The sequence below is a fragment of the Oncorhynchus clarkii genome, chromosome 10 (assembly GCF_045791955.1).
Source record: "Oncorhynchus clarkii lewisi isolate Uvic-CL-2024 chromosome 10, UVic_Ocla_1.0, whole genome shotgun sequence".
In the NCBI taxonomy this organism is placed as follows: Eukaryota; Metazoa; Chordata; class Actinopteri; order Salmoniformes; family Salmonidae; genus Oncorhynchus; species Oncorhynchus clarkii.
In genome coordinates, this window is record NC_092156.1 from 39,244,012 (window position 1) to 39,267,236 (window position 23,225).

The window sequence follows — 23,225 nt, forward strand, 5'->3', positions numbered from 1 at the left end:
TAAGGTCAGGCCAGAGGCACACTCCTATTCATAGTGCCACCAAGCTTTGTGCCAAGTGCAGCTTTAATCATTTATCCAACACAGCCAGCTTTCATCATTCAGACTGCATGGAACATGTCCAACTATAAAGGCTTATAGATCATCATAAATATCTACTGGGGCCACAGGGCAGAGCCTACTGGAGTATGGTGTCATGAACTGACTGCAATTACGGCTCATTTTAAAGACACTAGTTGGGCACAGTTATCATCATTCCTTTCGATGCTGGAAACTAACAAGTACTGTCAGAGCCGGCAGAGAAGAAAGTGCAAAGTTGGAGAGTTCATGCTAGCTGACAGAAATGCAGTTGTCAATAACGAGCTGCTGACAAGTGGCCCTAATAAGGCCACACAGTACAGCTCTCTCTCTCACCGTTACTTGGCATTTGAATGGTCTTTCTGAGGAGTGGACGTGCTTCACGTGGCAGCTCAGGTGGTCTGGCCTGGAGGAGAGAGGTGAAAAAAAGGGAATCTTGCTATAGAATATTAATAGACACACAACAGACTGTTTCTTAACTTTTGACCTTTCCAGTGAGACTCCACTGTTCACACATCCCACTCATCACAGCTCCCATTAGTTTGACTGAAAACCTGGACAACAGCAGACAGGCTAGGAGCTAAATAATTTCATCACTGTCATAAGGAATGGTGTGGAGAACTCCAAAACTAACAGCTGGGCCAAAGTGAGACAGTTTCACACTGGTAGTGGTTTTGTTACAAAGGAGATGAGTCAAGTGGAATATTTTCAGAGGTGCTGTGAACCATAATGACTTCTCTTCTTTTCACTGTTAACCGAGGAGGACAGCAGCTTCCACACACACACACTCACAGAGAGACAGAAGAGAGGGGCGCAAGAAGAGAGAGGGAGCGCCTGCAGACCTGGCTGGCTGTCTGACAGTGACTCAGAGTTACGTTATTCTGCTGGCCGGCCTCACTTTTCAATGTGCTGATAAACCTCTGCGTCACTGTGTTGGAACCAAGCCGGGTTCTTCCCTTAACTGCCCAGCTCTAAAATTACAGTTTGGACAGAGAGCATAATGTAGGGTGTTCACCCAAACCATAAAATTATTATTTCATTCAATGGTCATAAAGAAATGTTCAGTCAACAGAGAATTGCATTGGAAAAACAATAGTCAAGACCCTGTCTACCATAGATGGTTAACAAGTTACAGACAATTTACACAGAATTTAGCATGATTAGAGTGAATACAATGTCATTACGGTCATGGTCAAAAAGTGGACGCTGCTCAAAATATACGAGTCACTGCTCCGCAGGCAGAACGGCGCCAACTTCAAAATGTCAACTGACAAACTAGCTAGTGGCTGCAGGTTAGTGTGATAGGTTTTTTTTCTAAATTAAATTGGCTGTCTACAAAACAAAATTGGGTCTATATTAATTTACAAAGCTGAGTATAAATATCTACCCTCCCCGAAGACAATCTGTTCCAGTTTTCATGGTGTATTTATGAGTCTTTCCCTTTAAACCGGCATAGAAACGGCCCCGCAACGTTGATTGACCTGGGTTAGAGGAATACAAAACCACAAATCTGTTGATGAAAATGACATGAGTATCAAGTTGATTTTGATTGGTCCAAAGCATGGAAACACCTCCAAATGTTACCAACTCACAACAAACAAATGGAGGAGATACAACCAAGAGCTGAGCAGTTTAAACTAGCAATGGTCACAACAAACGAATGTCTTATTTAATCTAGGGGTGTTAACGTTTCAATGTTAAAACATTTAAAGCTGCAATATATAACTTTTGGGTGATCTGACCAAATTCACATAGAAATATACATTATAGATCAGTCACTCTTTTGAAAGCATGTCTATGTGTGCTATTTCTATGCTTCCCATTCTTACGTTTAGTTTTTGCGCCTTACTTTCGATAACTAACAAACAAGCTTCAATGCCATACAACACTCCTTCCGTGGCCTCCAACTGTTCTTAAATGCTAGTAAAACGAAATGCATGCTCTTCAACCGATCACTGCCCGCACCCGCTCGACTAGCATCACCACTCTGGACGGTTCTGACTTAGGTATTTGTAGTTGTCCACATATACTAAGTGTCTGGTTAGACTGTAAACTCTCCTTCCAGACTCACATTAAACATCTCCAATCCAAAAATAAATCATGAATCGGCTTCCTATTTCGCAACAAAGCCTCCAAACATACCTTTGTAAAACTGACTATCCCACCGATCCTTGACTTCGGCGATGTCATTTACAAAAGAGCCTCCAACACTACTCAGCAAACTGGATGTAGTTTATCACAGTGCCATCTGGTTTGTCACCAAAGCCCAATACTACCCACCACTGCGACCTGCATGCTCTTGTTGGCTGGCCCTCACTTCATATTCGTCGCCAAACCCACTGGCTCCAGGACATCTATACGTTTTCACTGGTCACCATAGCAACACCCACCCATAGCACATGCACCAGCAGGTATATTTCACTGGTCATCCCCAAAGCCAACACTTCCTTTGGCCGCCTTTCCTTCCAGTTCTCTGCTGCTAATGACTGGAAAAATGGATCACTGTACACAGCCAATCTGTAAATAGCACACCAAACTACCTCATTCCCATATTGTTACTTATCCTCTTGCACCCCAGTATCTCTACTTGCACATCATCATCTGCACATTTATTACTCCAGTGTTAATGCTAAATTGTAATTATTTTGCCTCAGTGGCCGATTTACTGCCTTACATCCTTACTCTTACATTTGCACACACTGTACGTAGATTTTTCTACTGTTATTGACTGGACATTTGTTTGTGTGTAACTCTGTTGTTTTTTGTGGCACTGCTTTGCTTTATCTTGGCCAGATCGCAGTTGTAAATGAGAACTTGTTCTCAACTGGCCTACCTGGTTAAATAAAAGGTGAAATACATTTTTTTATATATTTTGTTAATTGTTTTCCTGTGTGAAAAACACACACCTAAGATTAGCTTGCTAGTTGATCTAAGTGAGTGGCTGAATTAAGATGACGGGGCATCATATTGTGTTAGCTTTCCGCTGTGTTTGAGAAGTCAAAGCCCTTTGGATGAGTTATTTGTACAGCTACCACCATCTTGATGCTCTCGTCCTGTTCTCCAAGCAAAGCAGGCAGGCCCGTTGCCCTAGCAACTCTACAGACACAACATGTAGCATACACATGCTGCTTCGGAGCCAGTACTGAAATCTTAACTTGCCATATGACTTGTGATTGGACGACAACAAAAAGCTACACGCACCCCTCTCGTGAAAAGCAAGTGCAGCAGCATCATAAATTATAACATTTTCTCTCTCCGCAGGAAGCACGACAGACCATCTGCATTGTGAATTCACATGGAATTGTATTGCTTTTTCTTAGCGTTTTAACAGAAATCCAATTTTAAAAAAATCCCCGTAATTTAATCAGTTAAGTAAAAGCACATTAAGGTTATAATATTGTAGAGAAAAATCTAACGATTAGTTGTATGTGATTAATAATGTACTCGATTACCCGGTTCCGTTGCAATGCACACCGGGTAGCCGAAGTGTTCTCATTTTGAACCATTTCATGTGTCCACCTCCCCAGCGGGCCCAGAGAGCAAATCAAGTGCACTATAGGCCTACCGCTGGCCAATCGGATGACTCAGATTACCGTGTCTGCAGTAACATAGCAGGCGTAAAAGAAAACTAAAGCAAAGTCGACAGATTAAAAAATCATAATAATAATAAGAATAATCTGATTAGAGAGACTCAATGAATACAGCAAAGAACAGCTGTTTTTATGAATGAGTTCATGTTTAAGTTCTTGCTCAGCACTGTCAGCCCTTTTTATTCAACACAATGCCATAAAATGCATATTCTTCCTAATTCCACTAACATTACAACCAACACTGCAGCTGTAATGAATGAATGAGCAGGAAAGTTTATCGATTTGCGTAAATTATTTTATATCAAGGAATATTTCACTTTCTCTGTTCATAGAACTAACATGAATTTGTGCATGAGGCAGAAATAATGCGGCGCGACATGAGTTTCGCCATCAGCTAGAAGACTGATGTCCCTTTTTGGTCAGTGTCAGCGGTGGAAAGGGAGAGCTCAGTCTGCTGCGCTTTACTTACACTGACCATCAGATGCAGACACCAGGGACGTCTGCTGCTCTTTCCCTACACTGACCATCAGATGCAGACACCATCAGCACAGCAAACAAGCAGGGCAAATAAAGCAAAGCCAATATGCAGTGATAATGTATTGGGCCTATACTGTAGCCTACTGCACAAACCTCATTGCTACAGTACTGTTTTAAACAAGCTGTAAGAGGAGCCCTTTGCTTCTTGGAAAGCGAAGTCAATTTGCCATTCACTCATGCCCACAGATTACTAGTGACGCATAGCTGGAAGTAGTGAGTGGATGTTGCAGTAAATGTTGAAAGAGGAAATCTTACAAGGGCACTGTTGGCTATGCCTGGAAAGAACGGAATGAACAGTCATTCCAGGTGGGTTAGACTTAAAACAAACTGGGCCCTGTAAAGGGCACTAAACACCCTACGCAAACAGCGTGATGGAGCATGGTATACATTTTGGGCGCACAAAAGTACGTAGAACTATAGAAAACGACACCCGTCGCTGCGTTTGAGTAAAGTGTGTAACGGCCTTAAGCAGCAGCACAGGAGCAGAATGGGATCCGCTGTGTGTGTGTGTGTGTGTGTGTGTGTGTAAGAGGAAATCCCAGGCTCCTGCCTACTAGGTCTGTTTTAAATGGCATTCCCTGGGGAAGGGTTGACGAGCTGGCGGGAACCACAGCATGACGCACAGCATGACGAACCACAGCATGACGCACAAATCAAAGCCGCCTTTCCCCTCCCCCTGCCTCACTCCTGCCTGCATACCTGTCCTCGCAGGGGGGAACTCTTGGACGCTGGAGTTGAACTGCACTCTAAAGTGTGACTGTTTAAACATGCTGGGGACCACAAAGGCACTGAGTCAAGAGCATTCAACGCTACTATAAATCCGTGAGGGCAGCAGCCAAATGGGACGTGCACCACTTTAATGTCACATTGAGCAACTGATGGTCATGCACTGAGATGGAGAGTGTCTCATAAGTGCTTGTTTAACACTCTATAGAATGTGTAGACTAACAACCGTGTACCTACATGATCTGAATTAGTTGAGTTTGTAATATATAGCAAGCACTTATACTTGAAATGTATGGCAGCTAACGAGTGGTTGTGAATGTGCATGATTGGGCCTGGGGCCTACCTGGAGAAGCCTTTCCCACACACGGAACAGACATAGGGCTTGTGGACTCCTCCGTCGTGAGAGCGCACGTGGTAGGTCATGCGGTCCTTCCTCTTGAAACGCTGCTGGCAGATGGGGCACTCGTAGGGCTTCTCGTCCGAGTGGGACAGCTTGTGACGGTTCAGGTGGTAGACGTCTCGGAAGGCCTTGCCACACATCTCACAGCCGTGGTTCTTCTTCACTGGCTTGGAAGGCCTTTTGGGCTGGTTCTGCTGGGGTATATTGATCATGGAGGCTGGAGACATGATGCTGGAGGCTGAAGACACAGAGGGGGTGGCCGTGGTGAGGATGCCTGCGATGGTGGATATGTAGGAGGGCTGCCCACTATTCTCCCTGGGCAGGGTGGAGATGAGAGGCACCATGGTGGGGGCTGTCTGAGCCGTCTTCTTGGGCCGGGACACCATCTTGACACCCGTGTGGCAGGATTCGTGGCGACGCAGGTGGTAGCTGTCACGGAAGGCCTTGTTGCAGTAGCCGCAGATGAAGGGTGTCTTGCTCTTGTGCTCCTTCTTCACCACGGGCATGGGTCCCCTGCCGCTGCCAGTCCCGCAGGCCACATTGTCTTTGAGGAGCTCGGCGGCACTGGCAGGGGGTTTCTGGTCCAGGAGGATGGGCATTACAGGCTTCTGGTCCACCGGCTCATTCCCAGAGTTGAGCAGCGGCAGCAGGCTGTTCTGGGCCACCTGGTGCTGGTGGTGGAGGGCTTCATTGGCCTGCTGTAGAGACATCACATCAGAGCAAGGTGAAACACAGATCAACACAAGTTCAATTTTCAATCAACACAATATTACAGTATTTAGTAGCCTGAACGTGTAGCAGGTGGCCTCCCTGTTGGAACAGAGAGGGTAGAATTACAGGTTGAAACTACCATGTGCCATTCTTGCTGTCTGCTACAGGCTAGCTATAAGAGATCGCTCACTGAAAGTTCAGGTTTTATTTGTGTTACTCAAAACAGCCACATTCACTTCACATCCTTTTAGCTCTGTCTTTCTCCTTTATGTAACCTGACACTTTTTGGAGATTAGCCTACATCTTCACATTCCTCCTTTATATAACCGCTCTTGCGGTGGGGATAATAGTTTGGGAGGAAATTAATTTAGCATCAAGCTCTCTTTGTGTTGTGTTGCTGTCTTAGATGGCCTACTGGGAATAGCCTAATCTGGGAGCCATTAACATGCAACAACTATTAGGAACAGCAAAATCTCAATGCCATTCAAAGGCTACATCTTAAAACGCTCCAGTGCTGCTGGGGAGGCTTTGCTTTGGTGACTCGTCCGCCTCAGCCATAGCTTGGGCCTAGAAGCTACATGAGTTTGCACAACACATGGAGATTGAACACACTCTGTGTGGTGGTTATTCAATTTCACCCTGAGAGCTTGTGCCCTTTGAGTTAGTTCACAGCTCCTCCGCTGAAGTGAGGCTGTAGAGAGTTGGAGAGTTAAAGCGTGGCTGGCTGCGGGTGTAATTGCGAGGCAAAAGCCATTGCATCGGAAGCAACACCAAAATAGACAGTTAGTCCTTCTTGGCACATGTGGCATCGCAGAGTAGACCACAGAGGACAGAACATAGCAGTCAGCACTACCGCCACTCTGCTGAATGACTAATGACATGCAAGAGGGACTTCAGTCAGCTGAACATTGCAGAAAATACAACGGGAGGAAATGTACTGGAAAACCTGAAAACATTCAACCAGATAAAATCGCCACAACAACCCTGGCCTCTAGTCTAAAACCACAGCAACTAGGAATATCATTTTCCAAAGTCCTTTACTGCACATAGTTGCTACTGTAATCTATTGACATCCAAGTCCCTTAAAGAATCACCTTTGTACCAAGCCACGGTATTGATGTCTGGGGCATCTATTTGATGAATCATGCAAAATAAGCAGGGTCAGTGACTGTTGGTGTTTTACAGGGACAAAAATAGGCCCTGGCTCTGTCATTAGTGAGGAGGCACACTAGCAGCCTGCTGCTGCTACTGCTATGGAATCCAAACCTGCTAGCATATATGAAAAATGATCCCCCGCCATGATGGTGCACTCTTCATGTGACTGTAAAAGTAGCCTGCCAAAATACAGCAGCAACCTGGGCATGAGCTCAGCCAGACCAGACAAGGCCCTGGTATACTGGGTGATTCGAACCACGGCAGTAGCAAATGGAGTAAGAAAAACCGCGATGCATCTGCAACTATTAACGATCAATCTGAAGAGTAAGATGCCTAGTTTATAGCACAGTGTGTTATTTGAAATACATTCTAGTTTCACCTGAATTTTGTACATTTTCAACCCCAAATTCTCATTCAATTCAGGTCATTTTATAAACAAAACTTATTTGAATAACCTACATGGTGTTTGTCCTTAAATCATAAAACTTGGATACTAGTTGAAGTCTACATTCAATTATAATACGTATTACATGAAAACACTAGAAATGTTTCTCATTACCGTAACACTTGCTATAAAAACTCAATTTAGCCTCAAGTAGATAATGAAACATGTTCAATTTGGTTTAAATAATGCAAAAACAAAGTGTTGGAGAAGAAAGTAAAAGTGCAATATGTGCTATGTAAGAAAGCTAGCGTTTCAGTTCCTTGCTCAGAACATGAGAACATATGAAAGCTGGTGGTTCCTTTTAACATGAGTCTTCAATATTCCCAGGTAAGAAGGTAAGAAGTTATAGGTTGTAGTTATAGGACTATTCCCTCTATACCATTTGTATTTCATTAACCTTTGACTATTGGATGTTCTTATAGGCACTTTAGTATTGCCATGCTGGTATGCTCAGTCAGATTATATGCAACGCAGGAAACGCTAGATAATATCTAGTAATATCATCAACCATGTGTAGTTAACTAGTGATTATGATTGATTGTTTTTAATAAGATAAATGTTATGCTATCTAGCAACTTACCTTGGCTTACTACATTTGGCTTACTACAACAGGCAGTCTCCTTGTGGAGTGCAACGAGAGACAGGCAGGTTGTTATTGCGTTGGACTAGTTAACTGTAAGGTTGCATGATTGGATGCCCTGAGCTGACAAGGTGAAAATCTGTCTTTCTGCCCCTGAACGAGGCAGTTAACCCACCGTTCCTAGGCCGTCATTGAAAATAAGAATGTGTTCTTAACTGACTTGCCTAGTTAAATAAAGATCAAATAAAAAGGTGTAAAAAAAAAATCAAAAATCGGCACCCAAAAATATCGATTTCCGATTGTTGTGAAAACTTGAAATCGGCCCTAATTAATTCCTAATTAATTCCATTCCGATTAATCGGTCGACCTCAAGCGGAGACAGCATACTTAGTGTCCGACATGTACTCTGGGCGTGTATGGGCTTAAGGCAGAAGTCTTCACACTTTTGATGCATTTCAGAACTGCAGTTTCCTCTGCTTGGAGCAACAGTGAAGGGGGAAGAGCAGTACGGATCTCTTACATCTGCAAGCAGAGTCTAAACATCAGACAGGATGGCATTGTCTCCCGTGCAATGGCTATTGGCCAAGTGCATCTGCGCTGTCTGTTTAGCAGCGGTCTCTGCTCAGTTTGCCAGCTGCGTGAGTGAGAGGGAGTTGCCCGTGTGCTTTGCGGTTTACAGCAGTTTTCTTGAAGATCACTGCAACACACACGATGCAGCGCTGTCGTTCAGCAGCAGATGATGCGCCATCTGCCAATGACTACGCATCCCCACTCGCCATCACTCACCGCTGTCATCAAATGGACTCATGCTAGCCACAAGTTCTGACGGAGCTCTTGTCAGGAACCAAAAGATATACAGTGATGAATTTCTCTTTCATACGAATGTATAATGAGGAGCGCCCACAGTGTGTTTTGTGCGGTGAAGAGTTTAGTAATGAGTCTCTCATAACAAACAAATTAATAAATGACAAGTCCTGACCAAACATCCACAGCATGATGGTAAACCCAGGAAGTTCTTTCAGAACAGGGCAGAATGCTTCAGGAAACAGTGATTTGACAGTGGAAAAGTTAGTCAGCTAGCAAGACATTATTGACATTTTATAACAGGTGTTGATAAGTGGAAATAAGGGAGTACTAACTAACTCTCATAGTAGTAGATGTGAGTTTTTCAAACAATCCCCTGGCCTTGTACACAGCTAATCGCTAACATTCGCCAAAGCAAAGTAGCTACTGATGTGCAGCCCTAAGTAACAATACAGATGAAGATGAAAAATGATCAGGCCCACTGTACATCTTACTGTAGAAATTATTGTTGAAAACTAGTCTCTTTTTATTCTTAACTGGAATAAACTGATTGAAGCGAGATGCTTTTTGGAGGCAAACACTCACACAGTTCTGGGTTGTTCATCTACAGCAGGAAGTGGTCTCCTGCTTGACTGAGAAAGCAGTAGATGTTCTGATCCAGTTTAAAAAACAAGTACAGAAACCGTTTCAAGGCTGAGCATAACCTCACTGTCAAAAACAGAGCCCAGAATAGACATGCTCTCAATAGGAGTGTGTGTGTGTTTTCGGGTCCACATCTGTGTGATGTGATTAATCTGTTTATTCCAGTTCAGAATGAAATTATTTATTGTATTTTAACAGTAACAGTTCCAACGTAGACAGATGTGTAAGAGTGTTTTAATACGGGAAAATAAACATTTAATTGTTATTTGTTTATGTTTATATTGCATATGTTTTAGGCTTAAAGGCAATGAAATGAACCAATATTTATGTGTAGTTGCATATTTTCATAAGATTGGGTCCCAGGAAAACACAGAATTTCTCATTTGGGTGCCAGACTGAAAAAGTTTAAGACCCCTGATCTAAAGAAGTCGTCCTTGGAGGAGCACAAGTTCATTTAATTTCTTCACTTAGAGGCTATAACTCCAGAATAAGAATTGTATTCTCAAACAACCCCTTCACGACACTTGACCTTCTCATTAGCGAAAACAACAAAAATAACTAAAATTGGGAAAAACTTAAGAGAGATCCATTAACTTACCAACATAGAGGCATGCATAGGGGTGTTGCAGTGACCATATTACTGCCACACCGGATGTCATGAGTCATGACCGCAGTAAAATTCCATGTGACATGGTAATCTCTTTTTATGCACTCTGGACATGCTTTGGTATTACCCAACTTGCTAACTACCATCAGGTCCTAATGGCCTGGTACTCCGGGCTCTGTTGTTCCTCTAACCACTGTTTGCATTGATGTCACAATTGAAAAGCACAGCATACACTTATCATCAAAACAGTAGGCCTCTCTTACTTCTAAAATGTACCTCACTGAGATGATCAATGATCAGAAGTTCAACAGCAGGTTGAAACAGTGTAAAACATGGTTGTGGATGATGTTTCAAAGCCTAACACAACAAAATGGGCAATGCTTTCTAATGTGATGAATTCAAAAACACCTATAGCATATTAGAGCTTATGCATAGGCTTATGAGCCCACGCCAGAAAGAAAAGCCTGAATTAAAATGATGATTGTGCTGTAAAACAATACATAGCCTACCGCATATTACGCACAGCTGGAAAACATGCAAAAACATAGATTTAAGTCGTCTTTGGTGCATACTTTGTCTAGCCAATACTCCAAAATTAAACAAACTCTAGTAAAGACATTTGAGTGTGGACAGTATTATGATGCATACTGGATGGACTGGTTACCTTATGCTATGCTCTAGACTTTCTATCCATGAGTCCGGGAGAGAAAGTATTCAAACCCCTTCTGCACATTTTGTTTCGTTACAGCCTTATTCTAAAATGGATTAAATACAGATACAGAATACAGATACAGAGATTTTTAAATCTCCACACAATACCCCATAATGGCAAAGCGAAAAACAGGATTTTAGAAAAGCTTTCACATTTATTTATGAATAAAATATTTTTAAAATAAAGTATTTAGATAACTATTCAGACCCTTTGCTCTGAGATTCAAAATTGAGCTCAGGTGCATCCGATATCGATTGATCATCCTTGAGATGTTTCTACAACTTGATTGGAGTCTACCTGTTGTAAATGCAATTGATTGGACATGACTTGGAAAGGCACACCACTGTCTATATAAAGGTCCCACAGTTGACAGCGCATGTCAGAGCAAAAACCAAGCCATCAGGTCGAAGGAATTGTCCGTAGAACTCCGAGACAGGATTGTGTCGAGGCACAGATCTGGGGCAGGACACAAAACATTTCTGCAGCATTGAAGGTCCTAAAGAACCCAGTGGTCTCCATCCTTCTTAAATGGAAGAAGTTTGGAACCACCAAGGCTCTTCCTAGAGCTGGCCGCCCGGCCAAACCTAGCAATCGGGGGAGAAGGGCCTTGGTCAGGGAGGTAACCAAGAACCTGATGGTCACTCTGACAGAGCTCCAAAGTTCCTCTGTGAAGATGAAAGAACCTTCCAGAAGGACAACCATCTCTGAAGCACTCCACCAATCAGGCCTTTATGGTGGAGTGGCCAGACAAAACCACTACTTCATAAAAAGGCACGACAGCCAGTTTAGAGTCCTTTATGTGCCTTTTGGCAAACTCCGAGACCAAGAGAAACAAGATTCTCTGATCTAATTAAACCAAGATTGAACTCTTTGGCCTGAATGCCAAGCGTCACATCTGGAAGAAACCTGGCACCATCACTACAGTGAAGCATGGTGGTTGTAAAATCATTCTGGGGATATTTTTCAGCTGCAGGGACTGGGAGACTAGTCAGGATCAAGGGAAAGTTGAACGGAGCAAAGTACAGAGAGATCCTTGATGAAAACCTGCTCCAGAGCACTCAGGACCTCAGACTGGGTGAAGGTTCACCTTCCAACAGGACAATGACCCTAAGCACACAGCCAAGACAACACAGGAGTGGCTTCAGTACAAGTCTCTGTATGTCCTTGAGTTGCCCAGCCAGAGCCCGGACTTGAACCAGATTGAACATCTCTGGAGAGACGTGTAAATAGCTGTGCAGCAATGCTCCCCATCCAACCTGACAGAGCTTGAGAGGATTCTCAGAGAAGAATGGGAGAAGCTCCCCAAATACAAGTGTGCTAAGCTTGTAGCGTCATACCCAAGAAGACCCAATGCTGTAATCACTACCAAAGGTGCTTCAACAAAGTACAGAGTAAAGGGTCTGAATACTTATGTTATATTACTTATGTAACATTTCCAAATGTCGCCCTAGGCGATGCTGTTGGTTCATTGATTGTGCAGGGCGGCTTACAGTAAGCCTACAATTAGTACATTTGTATTTGATTTTGAATAGCCTAGTAATAGGGCATTGTTAATATTTCCATAATTAATTGGGTGACACACTACTTTCAGCTATACAGAATCTCAGCACCATGAGTTTCCAACTGCTCTCTCCTTTATTCCTTTCTCGACCACACTGACAGGCTCGACCACGCTGACAACAGTTTAGAGAAATAGGTTTTGTTGCAAAAAACATGAAAAGCCTATGGCATACAGAGTGCGGATGGAATATCACCTGTCGGGCCAGCGAGATCATGCTCCTCAAACAGTGGTTGATGCTTGGAGTGAATTAAGTGTTCTTCTATTTATTCATCAGCTGCTAATATGAAGCACACGTTAAAACCGAACTAGCTTACAAAGTAGACCGGCGGAAAGCGTGGCCTCCATTCGCTATTCGAATGCATACAGATGGCTTGTATTTGTCCCCCTGACCCTTTGATAATGGGCCATTCTAAAACAAAACTAATTTGGCATATTAGTAAAGATTAGATTCATTTGAGAATAGTCTGATTGGTGAAAATATGATCACTTGATGAGAGAACAGCTGTGAAGCCTGAGGCAAGGAACAGAGCGCAAGGTTTTTTTGCTACTTTCTCAAATAGTCACATCATGCAGCCCATGTGTTGATTCCTAAGACATTCTAAAGGTTTGTATCAAATCACAACTAAAGTTGACAACTCTAAATCTAGCACATAGGATCTATGATCACTTTTACACTCAACAGACACTTTATATGCCCACTCGCTCTGTAATGGGAAAAATGTCCTTTCTATTTGATTCAGCTAAGTTATATTATATATATATATATATATATATATAAAATCATATTTTAAATAATGGCATGAGACATAAGGATAGCTTGTCAGCTAAATTAACAAGCCTATTCTTCTGAAATACATTTTCTTCATACGTTTCTTTCGACCTGACTAAAATAAATATTGTGTGTATCTTTACTTTACTTACCTGTTGTTCACCTAACACCTTTTTTGCACTATTGGTTAGAGCCTGTAAGTAAGCATTTTACTGTAAGGTCTACATACACCTGTTGTATTGGGCACACGTGGCAAATAAACTTTGATTTGATGGAGTATATTACATAGATTTATTAGACCTTTTAAAAATGTAGATTTTCCAAAGCCGTGCATCAGCGGCTTGTACATCACTGGGTGTACGGCACAGTACATCACTGGGACCACGCTTCATGGCATACAGGACCTATATACACACTAGGCAATGTCAGAGGAAAGCCCCAAAAATTGTCAAAGACTCCAGTCACCCAAGTCATAGACTATTCTCTCTGCTACCGCAAGACAAGTGGTATCGGACTGCCAAGTCTAGGACCAAAAGGCCCCTCAACAGCTTCTACCCCCAAGCCATAAGACTGCTGAACAATTCAAATGGCCAACCAGACTACTTACATTAACCCCATTTGTTTTTACACAGCTGCTACTCGCTGTTTATTATCTGTGCATAGTCACTTCACCTCTACCTACATGTACAAATTACCTCAACTAACCTGTACCTCTGCACATTGACTCGGTACCCCCTGTATATAACCGTTATTATTTTTTTTTACTTTAGTTTATTTGGTAAATATTTTAACTCTTTACTGAACTGCATTGTTGGTTCAGGGCTTGTAAGTAAGCATTTCACGGTAAGATCTACACTTGTTGCATGTGACGAATAAAGTTTGATTTGATTTGCATGAGGAGGCCTGAAGATGCTAAACATTTTTATGCCAATTATCGATCAATTATGGGGAGACCGGTAGACTTTTGCATGACAATAACCGGCTGACAATTTCATGACCGCCACAGGCCTAGAAATGAATGGGCTTTAGCGATGAAGTCAATTGTTTGCTGACTCATTGGCTGTATTCTACTACTTGCAGATTAAGTTAAGGGCCTCTCTTTACTGGAAACACAACTCATTACTGTATAATTTTTAGGTCCTTTTCGGTAATGAGAATAAGTCAATTCTAATGTATGGTTGTGCGGTGCTGCTTATTTTATTTACTAGGACCACTACTTACACCTACTGTATAGATTAGTTAATTAAATAACTGATGTTTAACAGAGGTTGTCAAGAAATATGGGTGTATAAACACCATTTTAAATTTACTTAAAGCCACAATCTAGAATATGTTTCAGCAAAGAGAAATCCCACCTCTTAAAGGAGGATATCCCTCATTGGGACTGTTTTAGCACTTACCTATACTGTTGTTTGATTTCCCAATACAGTCTTGGTCCATACCCCATATATTTAGATACTTTATAGGCATGTCATGTTATGCCATTTGCCCAAAGGATTCCATTCAATTTAGAAATGCATCTAAAGTACCTTAGAACCACACATATCCACATCCTAATACACCAATACTACCTGTTAAGACCTTGGAGAAATAACCTTTCCTATAAAAAAAAAGTAACTTTTTATGCTTAAGTCCACATTTGACTTTTGAAAATACATATGTTAAAATAAGTTGTATTTTAGTCAATTGTATTAAGATCAGTGATTTTAGAATTATGAGTGTAATTTGGGATAAACAAATAACAATTTGATCTATTGGGTTACTGAATCTCTAATAGAGCTCAGTGCAGTTTTTCCAATAAAAAACTACGCAACAGTCCGAAACATGCAGTCTCATCTCTGAAACCAGCTCACCATTACCCAGAATGCACCAATATTAAGGAAATATTCAGAAAAATAAAATGCATAGTTTAGTAATTTTGGCTTAATCTGTGGTGTGTCTTTTGTTCTTTATCCAAATATGTCCAAACATGAGGTGATGACAAAAACAACTCTAATCAGAAAAGTTTGTGTTGTGGTAATGAGAAATTACAACATTTTAATGTAATTTTAAAAGGAATTCCTATCAGTGTTCTGTTTAACTCAGGCCTTTACATAAGCAATATATGCGGTAATGAGAATTTTTACACTGGTAGTAGTGGAAAATATATCATATCTGATCAATAAACACAATAATTATGAAATAGATAAATACAGATCCTAATCTTAGTGATCCAAGAGGAATTATGTTGGAAATGTTTCATTTTTGATGGTACTTTTTAGTGGGTCAAGTGCCAGTTTCGTGAGAATCCCCCAGCTAGTAGCTCAACGTTACAATGGAATTCATTACAAAAGTGCTCCTCAAAACATTAAACTGTTGAAGAACTGACAGAAAAGTTCAAATTAATAAATTAATAAGAAACTGGTTTTCATTAGACCAGGGCTAACGAACTACCCTCATGTAGATTGTCACTCAAACCCGAGTTGTAACTAACCTGATTCAGTTTATTAACCAGCTAATTATTAGAGTCAGGTGATCTAGATTAGGGTTGGAGCGAGAACCTCTCAGTGGTGTGACTGCGTGGCTTTGGAGTTGCGCAGGTCAAGCCACAAGCCTCGTTTCTTTAGCCACCCTTCAGGAAGCAGAGGAGAGACACCAGGTAAGAGTTAGTGCCACAGGAAGCCTCCCATCTAACCACAGCGGTGAATCTCTGTCACATTGCAACAAACACACAGAGGAAACCCGCCACCCCAATAGAGAACAGCCACGTCCAGCCACCACCCAAAGCAGCCCAATTAGAAAAGAGCTGGCGGAGAGGGGAGGGGCCTTAATGTGCTGCTGCTGCTAAAATCAGGCAGTTCAGTTATAAAAGCACATGGTTGTACTGCACAGCAGGCCGAGGTCCCCCGCTGTGGGAAAAGGTTAGTGACGTCAAAGCTGGAAGTTACCCACGTCGACTGACATTAATAAATAAAAATCACACGCAGCGCTGGAAAACCTAGTTTGTCTGCCTGTCTCCTCAGCTTCAGTGCAAACTAAACAGTAGGCTTGGGCGGTATCCAGATTGTCATACCAGGATATTCAGTAATACCGCCACTGAACACTTTTCTAACCACACAGCCTCTGTAATCCGAAGGTTAATAATGCAAACAAGTACATGTAAAATCCCATTGAGAATGCTAACTAAATGCTAACGAGCACATAGCAAACATTTTACAGTCTGACCTAAACTATTTTCAGAACAGATGACATTCCAGCTTATAAAGTCATACAAGTAACTCAAAATTGCTACTCACAGTCTGCTGCACATACAAATATTAAACAGCAAGGCTCTTGATCCAGAAGGGGACGCTCTACTGTTACCAAGCGAATGCTTGATTTTGGAAGAAGCTAACCACCTAGATAGACAGCGAACTTAGTACTAAAATAGCAAACCCCCCAAAATGTAAACCTTTATTTAACTAGGTAAGTCAGTTAAGAACTAATTATTTTTTACAATGACTGCCTACCCCGGCCAAACCCAGACAACACTGTGGGACTCCCAATCACAGATGTGACACTGGAATCGAACCTGGACTGTAGCGACTCCTCTAGCACTGAGATGCAGTGCCGTAGACCGCTGCACCACTCAGGAGCCTCTTGTGTGAGAGGAGAAATGAAGAACACAATGTTCTTTCTCCTAACATATTGCACAAGTTGACTACTGCTATTTACTGAAAAAGTAGCTACAAATAATCAAATTGATAAAAATAAACATCCAGTGGCTATTTTCAAATACCCTGGTATACAGCATACCACCCTGGTATACAGCATACCACCCAAGCCTACTAAACAGCTCTCTAAAATCTAGATCAGGCCTTTGCGCTACACTTCAGCGGAACACACACACACACACTGCACCAGCACCAGACAGGGGCATGTTTTAAAGAAAACAATGTGTGTGCAAGATCATGGACAACAATTAAACATGTGTATAATAATAATTTAATGTGTTTATCTAGCTAAATATAGGCTACTAGGCTATTATGGTAATATGCCCCTCGGTTAAATCTATGATTCAATTATGCAGAAACTAGGTCAATGTATTGTCTTCTAGCGTAGTTCAAACAGTCATGTGACTGTGGCCAGTGTAACATCTGCAGAGCTGATAGGCCTGTCTGGGTGGATTTATTATCCATCTCTAGAACATCATCAGCAGATTGGCAAAAAGAGCTGCTGTGCACAAATACAGCCAAACTTGCCTGTAAGGGGTTCATTTTTGCTGTTAAATGGAGCATCTAAAGTAAGTGAGGAGGATCACACAAATAGTGACAGTTACATTTAAAAAGGCTCTGCTTGTGTCACACACACTCCATACGAGGCCGCCGATCACATAAATTGGCTTTTAGACTTGCCTACCCTACCACTTGACTGTAATCATTCAACAACTTCAGAGGCCAGATTCAGGTCTACAGGCAATTCCACGGCAATGGAATTGCGCAGACTCTCACATAAAATGTATGCAAAACAAAAATCCTTGATTTCAACATTTAACAAACCATACAACTCTATGCACAAGGATTACTTTTAAAAATGTACAAAAACACATTTACTGAAAGAACTGGGCAGAAGTAGTTAGTTAAACAACAACAAAAAACACACAGAAATGTTGTGTCCACATTTTCCTGAAATTCTGTAGAATATCTGCTCTGAATTAAGAGTCAATGTCTGCAGAAAGAATTGATTATTGAACTACAGTAAGTGAAGTGGACTTCCACCCGGTAACGGAATTGCGTTAAAAGGAATTTCATCATGGATTCCTGTTCTGTACTACACAGAAATGCATAATTATGGATATGAATGTCATTCTCTTCATGGTGATGTAATAGGTATAAATATGCACGATCCGCCTTTGCATATTTGGGTATTGTTCTACACACTGGGGTATTATTTTAATGAGTTCTGCCCCACAAAAATACTACATTTGGTTGGTCCAGACCAAATCTGTACCAATCAGACGTCTGTTTTACAAGTTTGGACAACAAAGTACAGCAAACTAGAGTACAGTCCAGCACAGTAAAGTAGAGTTCAGTACAGTAAATTATAGTGCCTTATTCGAAAATGGATTAAAGAAAAAAAACTCAATCTACACACAATACCCCATAATGACAAACTGAAAACAGGTGTTTAGAAATGTTTGCAAATTTAAAAATAAGAAACACCTTATTTGCACAAGTATTCAGAACCTTTGCTATGAGACTTGAAATTGAGCTCAGGTGCATCTTGTTTCAATTGTTCATCCTCAAGTCCTCCTGTGCTAAATTCAATTGATTGGACATGATTTGGAAAGGCTATACGGGTCCAACAGTTGACAGTGCATGTCAGAGCAAAAACAAAGCTACGAGGTCTAAGGAATTGTCCGTAGAGCGCCGAGACAGGATTGTGTCGAGGCACAGATCTGGGGAATGGCACTAAAACATTTCTGCAATATTGAAGGTCCCCGAGAACACGGTGGCCTCCATCATTCATAAATGGAAGAAGTTTGGAACCACCAAGACTCTTCTATAGCTGGCACCCGGCAAAACTGAGCAATCGGGAGAAGATCCTTGGTCAGGGAGGTGACCAAGAACCCTATGGCTTCGGGACAAGTCTCAGAATGTCTTTGAGTGGCCAAGCCAGAGCCCGGACTTGAACCTGATTGAACATCTCTGGAAAGACCTACAAAATATTTGTGCAGCAACGCTCCCCATCCAACCTGACAGAGCTCCAAATACAGATCTGCCAAGCTTGTAGCGTCATACCCAAGAACACTCAAGGCTGTAATCGCTGCCAAAGGTGCTTCAACAAAGTACAGAGTAAAGGGTCTGAATACTTATGTAAATGTCATATTTAAAAGAAAAATGTATAATACATTTGCAAACATTTCTAAAAACCTGTTTTGCTTTGTCATTATGGGGTATTGTGTGCAAATTGATGAGAAAAAAAAACAATTTAATCAATTTTAGGATAAGGCTGTAACGTTGCAAAATGTGGAAAAAGTTAAGGGGTCTGAATACTTTCCGAATGCACTGTACATGCATAATGACATGCATGTCATTGTGTCAGTAAGAGGAAAACACTGCATGAAACCTTCTTTACGCTTCAGTTAACACAGAGTCTCTCTCAAACATGCATACACACCCTAGTCCCAACTTAAAACGTTAGCACCAAACAGAATTGGCATGCTGACTGCAGGTTTGTCCAACAGAGCTATCGCCAGATAATTGAAGGTTCATTTCTCAACCATAAGCTGCCTCCAACGTAGTTTTAGAGAACTTGGCAGTACGTCCAACTGGCCTCACAACCACAGACAACCAGACTGGGTCTGGATCCCCAAGTGGGTAGGCCTATGCCCTTCAAGGCCCACCCATGGCTGTAACCCTAGGGACCAATTTATTTATTTCAATTGACTGATTTCCTTATATGAACTGTAACTCAGTCAAATCTGAAATTGTTGCATGTTGCGTTTATATTTTTGTTCAGTGTAAAATGCGCGCTACTCCCAAAAGAAAGAAAAAAAACATTTGGTAATATGGGTCATATGTTTTTAACCGTTTAGACTAGAGAAGTCGTTGTCTTTACTGTAAAGCTGCAAGCATGGCTGTCGCGAAGCGGCGCTCCACTTTCCCTATCCGACACTGAGGCTGCATGACAGTGAACTCAAAGTCTACTCAGAATGGTCTGTGCTCGTGGTTACAACAGGTGATGCAATGCTACATCAACATAGCTCGCTTTACGGGCTGCTCCAATGTACAAACCTACCAACAGAAGACTCATCAGCGTCTGGTTCTACATCCCAGCTAAAATATATATATACTTTTTTAACTGATGAGGAATAGACGCGCATGAAGAGCGGACGGGGGGAAGCAGGTGAGTGAGGGCTGGTAGAGGATGCGGCTGGCTGATTACAGCTGCTACACCTGATGCGAGTATAAAAGTTAAGTGGATATTGTACCTGTGCATACAAGAGACTAGTAGCTGTTGCTTCAATTCAACTGAATTTATAAACAAACTGACAAAACATTTTATAACAGGTACCAACCAGCAGGTTCTTTAGAGCAGTAGGGATGAAAATGTCAGAATCATATGAAACTGTCCTACGGTATTCTAAAATGTTGGTATCCGTATGACGTTTCGGTATCGTGATATTACCAAGGTACCAGTATACCACGCAACAACTGTGTACTGTACTAGAGCTGGGACGATAAACCGGAAACTACCAACATTGCCTTCCTCTCCCGATGCATTTTGCTTAACTTCTTGATGACAGGGGGCAGTATTTTCACGTCCGGATGAAATGCATGCCCAAATTCAACTGCCTGCTACTCATCCACAGAAGATAAGATATTCATATTATTAGTAGATTTTGGATAGAAAATACTGTGAAGATTCTAAAACTGTTTGTATCATGTCTGTGAGAATAGCAGAACTTATAAGCCAGGCGAAACCCCAAGGAAAAACCATTCAGATATTTATTTTGAGGTCACCCTCTTTTCAATAGAGTTTTCATTGGGAATCCAGATTTCTAAGGGACCTTCTTGCAGTTCATACCGCTTCCACTGGATTTCACCAGTCTTAGAAATTGGTTGAGGTTTTTCCTTTGTGTAATGAAGAAGTAGCCCTGTTCAAAACGAAGTAGTTTGAAATGTTTTGGCAAAGTTTACAGGTAACTTTTGAGATATTTTGTAATCACGTTGCGCAATTTGGAACCAGTGTTTTTCTGGATAAATAAATGGACATTTTGGATATATATATCGACGGAATTAATCGAACAAAATGGACCATATCTGATGTTTATGGGACATATTGGAGTACCAACAGAAGAAGCTTGACAAAGGTAAGGCATGCATTTTGTGTCGCGCCTGTAGGGTTGAAATATGTTTTGTGAAGATGTGCGGTTTTACTGGCCATGTATTTTTTCAGAGGACGCATGACTCGACCTTCGCCTCTTGAGCCTGTTGGGGAGTTGCAGCGTTGAGACGAGATCGAAATTGGGGAGAAAAGGGGGGAAATTTCTTTTCCATTTTTTAAATGTTGAACAACTTCATCTGCTCATGGTGTATGTGTTCAATTATTTGTGACATTGTGGTTACAATGAAGAATGTTAACAAAATCAAATAAATCCTACTCATAATGAATAAATCAGATGCGTGTTGCAAGCTTGTCATTTTTCCTTACATTTTTCTGTAAGATTTTAGTTAGTCTTTTTAGACAAAAAAACAAAAAAAAAACACCCCACCTGCCCAGACCTAACATCTCCAGTGCCCGCATCACTCTCCGCCACACAACCTAAAACCTATGGGTTTAACCTTCTGAATTATTATATTGAAGATCGAATCCATCTCTTAATGAGTTCCGAGAGCCGATCCATTACCCAACAAAATGATATCAATTTATTTAGCATAATTGTTTTTACGACTACATTAATTAAATTGTCTGCATGTCTTTTCATCATTTGGCTAAAAAGAAACCATGCCATGAATTATGAAATATATATATCTTTCCACAATGCGATGCAGCACACTGACAACTCAAATTGCTTTAACTTCTTGATTCTACTTGAGACGCATATGTCTCAAGTAGGCACCTGGAAATGCAAATGCGCTACGCCTAATGCTAAATGTACTCGTTAAAACTCAAACCTTGATCAAAATTCACAAGCAGGGTATTGAATTAAAGCTACACTCGTTGTGAACCTAGCCAACAAGTCAGATTTTTAAAATGCTTTTCGGCGAAAGCATGAGAAGGTATTATCTGATAGCATGCACCACCTGAAAATGCCTGAATGCGACGTAAACAAAGACTCTGCTTATCCGACGCAGCACAAAACGCAGAAATAAAATATAAAACATTCATTACCTTTGACGAGCTTCTTTCTTGGCACTCCTATATGCCCCATAAACATCACTATTGGGTCTTTTTTTCGTTTAAATCGGTCCATATATACCCAAAATAGCTTTCTATGGAAGCTGTGTCATTCAGAAAAAAACATTGTTTTTTAACGCTGCATCATTTTTTTAAATTAAAAAAGTCGACGATAAACTTTCACAAAACACTTCGAAATCCTTTTGTAATCCAACTTTAGGTATTAGTAAACGTTTAGAGTCTAACAGACAAATAAATATACTATGACAACTCCAAAAACAGTCCATTCATCACTGGATTTCTTCAAATTGCTATACTATATTCCTGGCATGAGTAGCAGGACGCTGAAAAGTTGCGCGATGAATGTTCAGACAACTCCAAAAACAGTCCATTCATCACTGGATTTCTTCAAATTGCTGTGCAGGAAAAGGATGTCATCCACCGTGCTTGGTCACAGGCTCGCAGCGGACTTCTCTCTGAAACCACACATCCATCTCAAGGTGACGCTATATCCTTTGAAATCACACAATTACCAGGTGGACAGTAGGGCCCTTGAAGTGAAAAAAAAAAATCAACCAGATCCACAAGTATTCTTTCACAATAGCCTTATGTTTTCTGCAGTTTGAGCGGCACTGTAGAACATCCACTCTTCGTTTATGTAACGGGCTGTAAGGCACAAGTATCCTATTTTCGAAAATAGTCAGTCCACATTCAGGTGTAATTGCGCCACTGTATTTACTCAACTCCGGGACCACCTGCCAGCTGATTTTTGTTGTTGCCTGATGCAGGACTCGTGCGATAGGAGAGACTGAAACATTCACACCTCCATTAACTTCCAAAAGGACAGTCTAATAGGTTGGCTAGGTGTGAGAAAAAACATGTGCCGCAGTTTAGACTACAGATAGGTGCTGCAGTCAGTCAGAGTTGAGTCCTACTGTAAAGTGTAGCCTAATAACCCGAAAAAGGAAAACTTTCAATGTATTCGATGCTTAAGTACTCTAATGTTTTACATTTCTAACTCAATATCACAGACCAGATTTGCCCTAGCA

At 41.4% G+C, this 23,225-nt stretch overlaps 1 protein-coding gene across 2 annotated transcripts in view; it reads right to left on the bottom strand.

The window, feature by feature from the left end:
- The window catches only part of LOC139418449 (vascular endothelial zinc finger 1-like), a 40,944-nt gene that overhangs the window by 8,706 nt on the left and 9,013 nt on the right, over positions 1–23,225 (bottom strand). For both annotated transcript variants that reach the window (XM_071167878.1, XM_071167879.1), the window contains exons 2-3: positions 5,272–6,026; positions 412–481 (exon numbers count right to left, since the gene is read on the bottom strand). In XM_071167878.1, the coding sequence (XP_071023979.1) occupies positions 412–481; positions 5,272–6,026 (825 nt within the window). The remainder of the gene's footprint in view (positions 1–411; positions 482–5,271; positions 6,027–23,225) is intronic.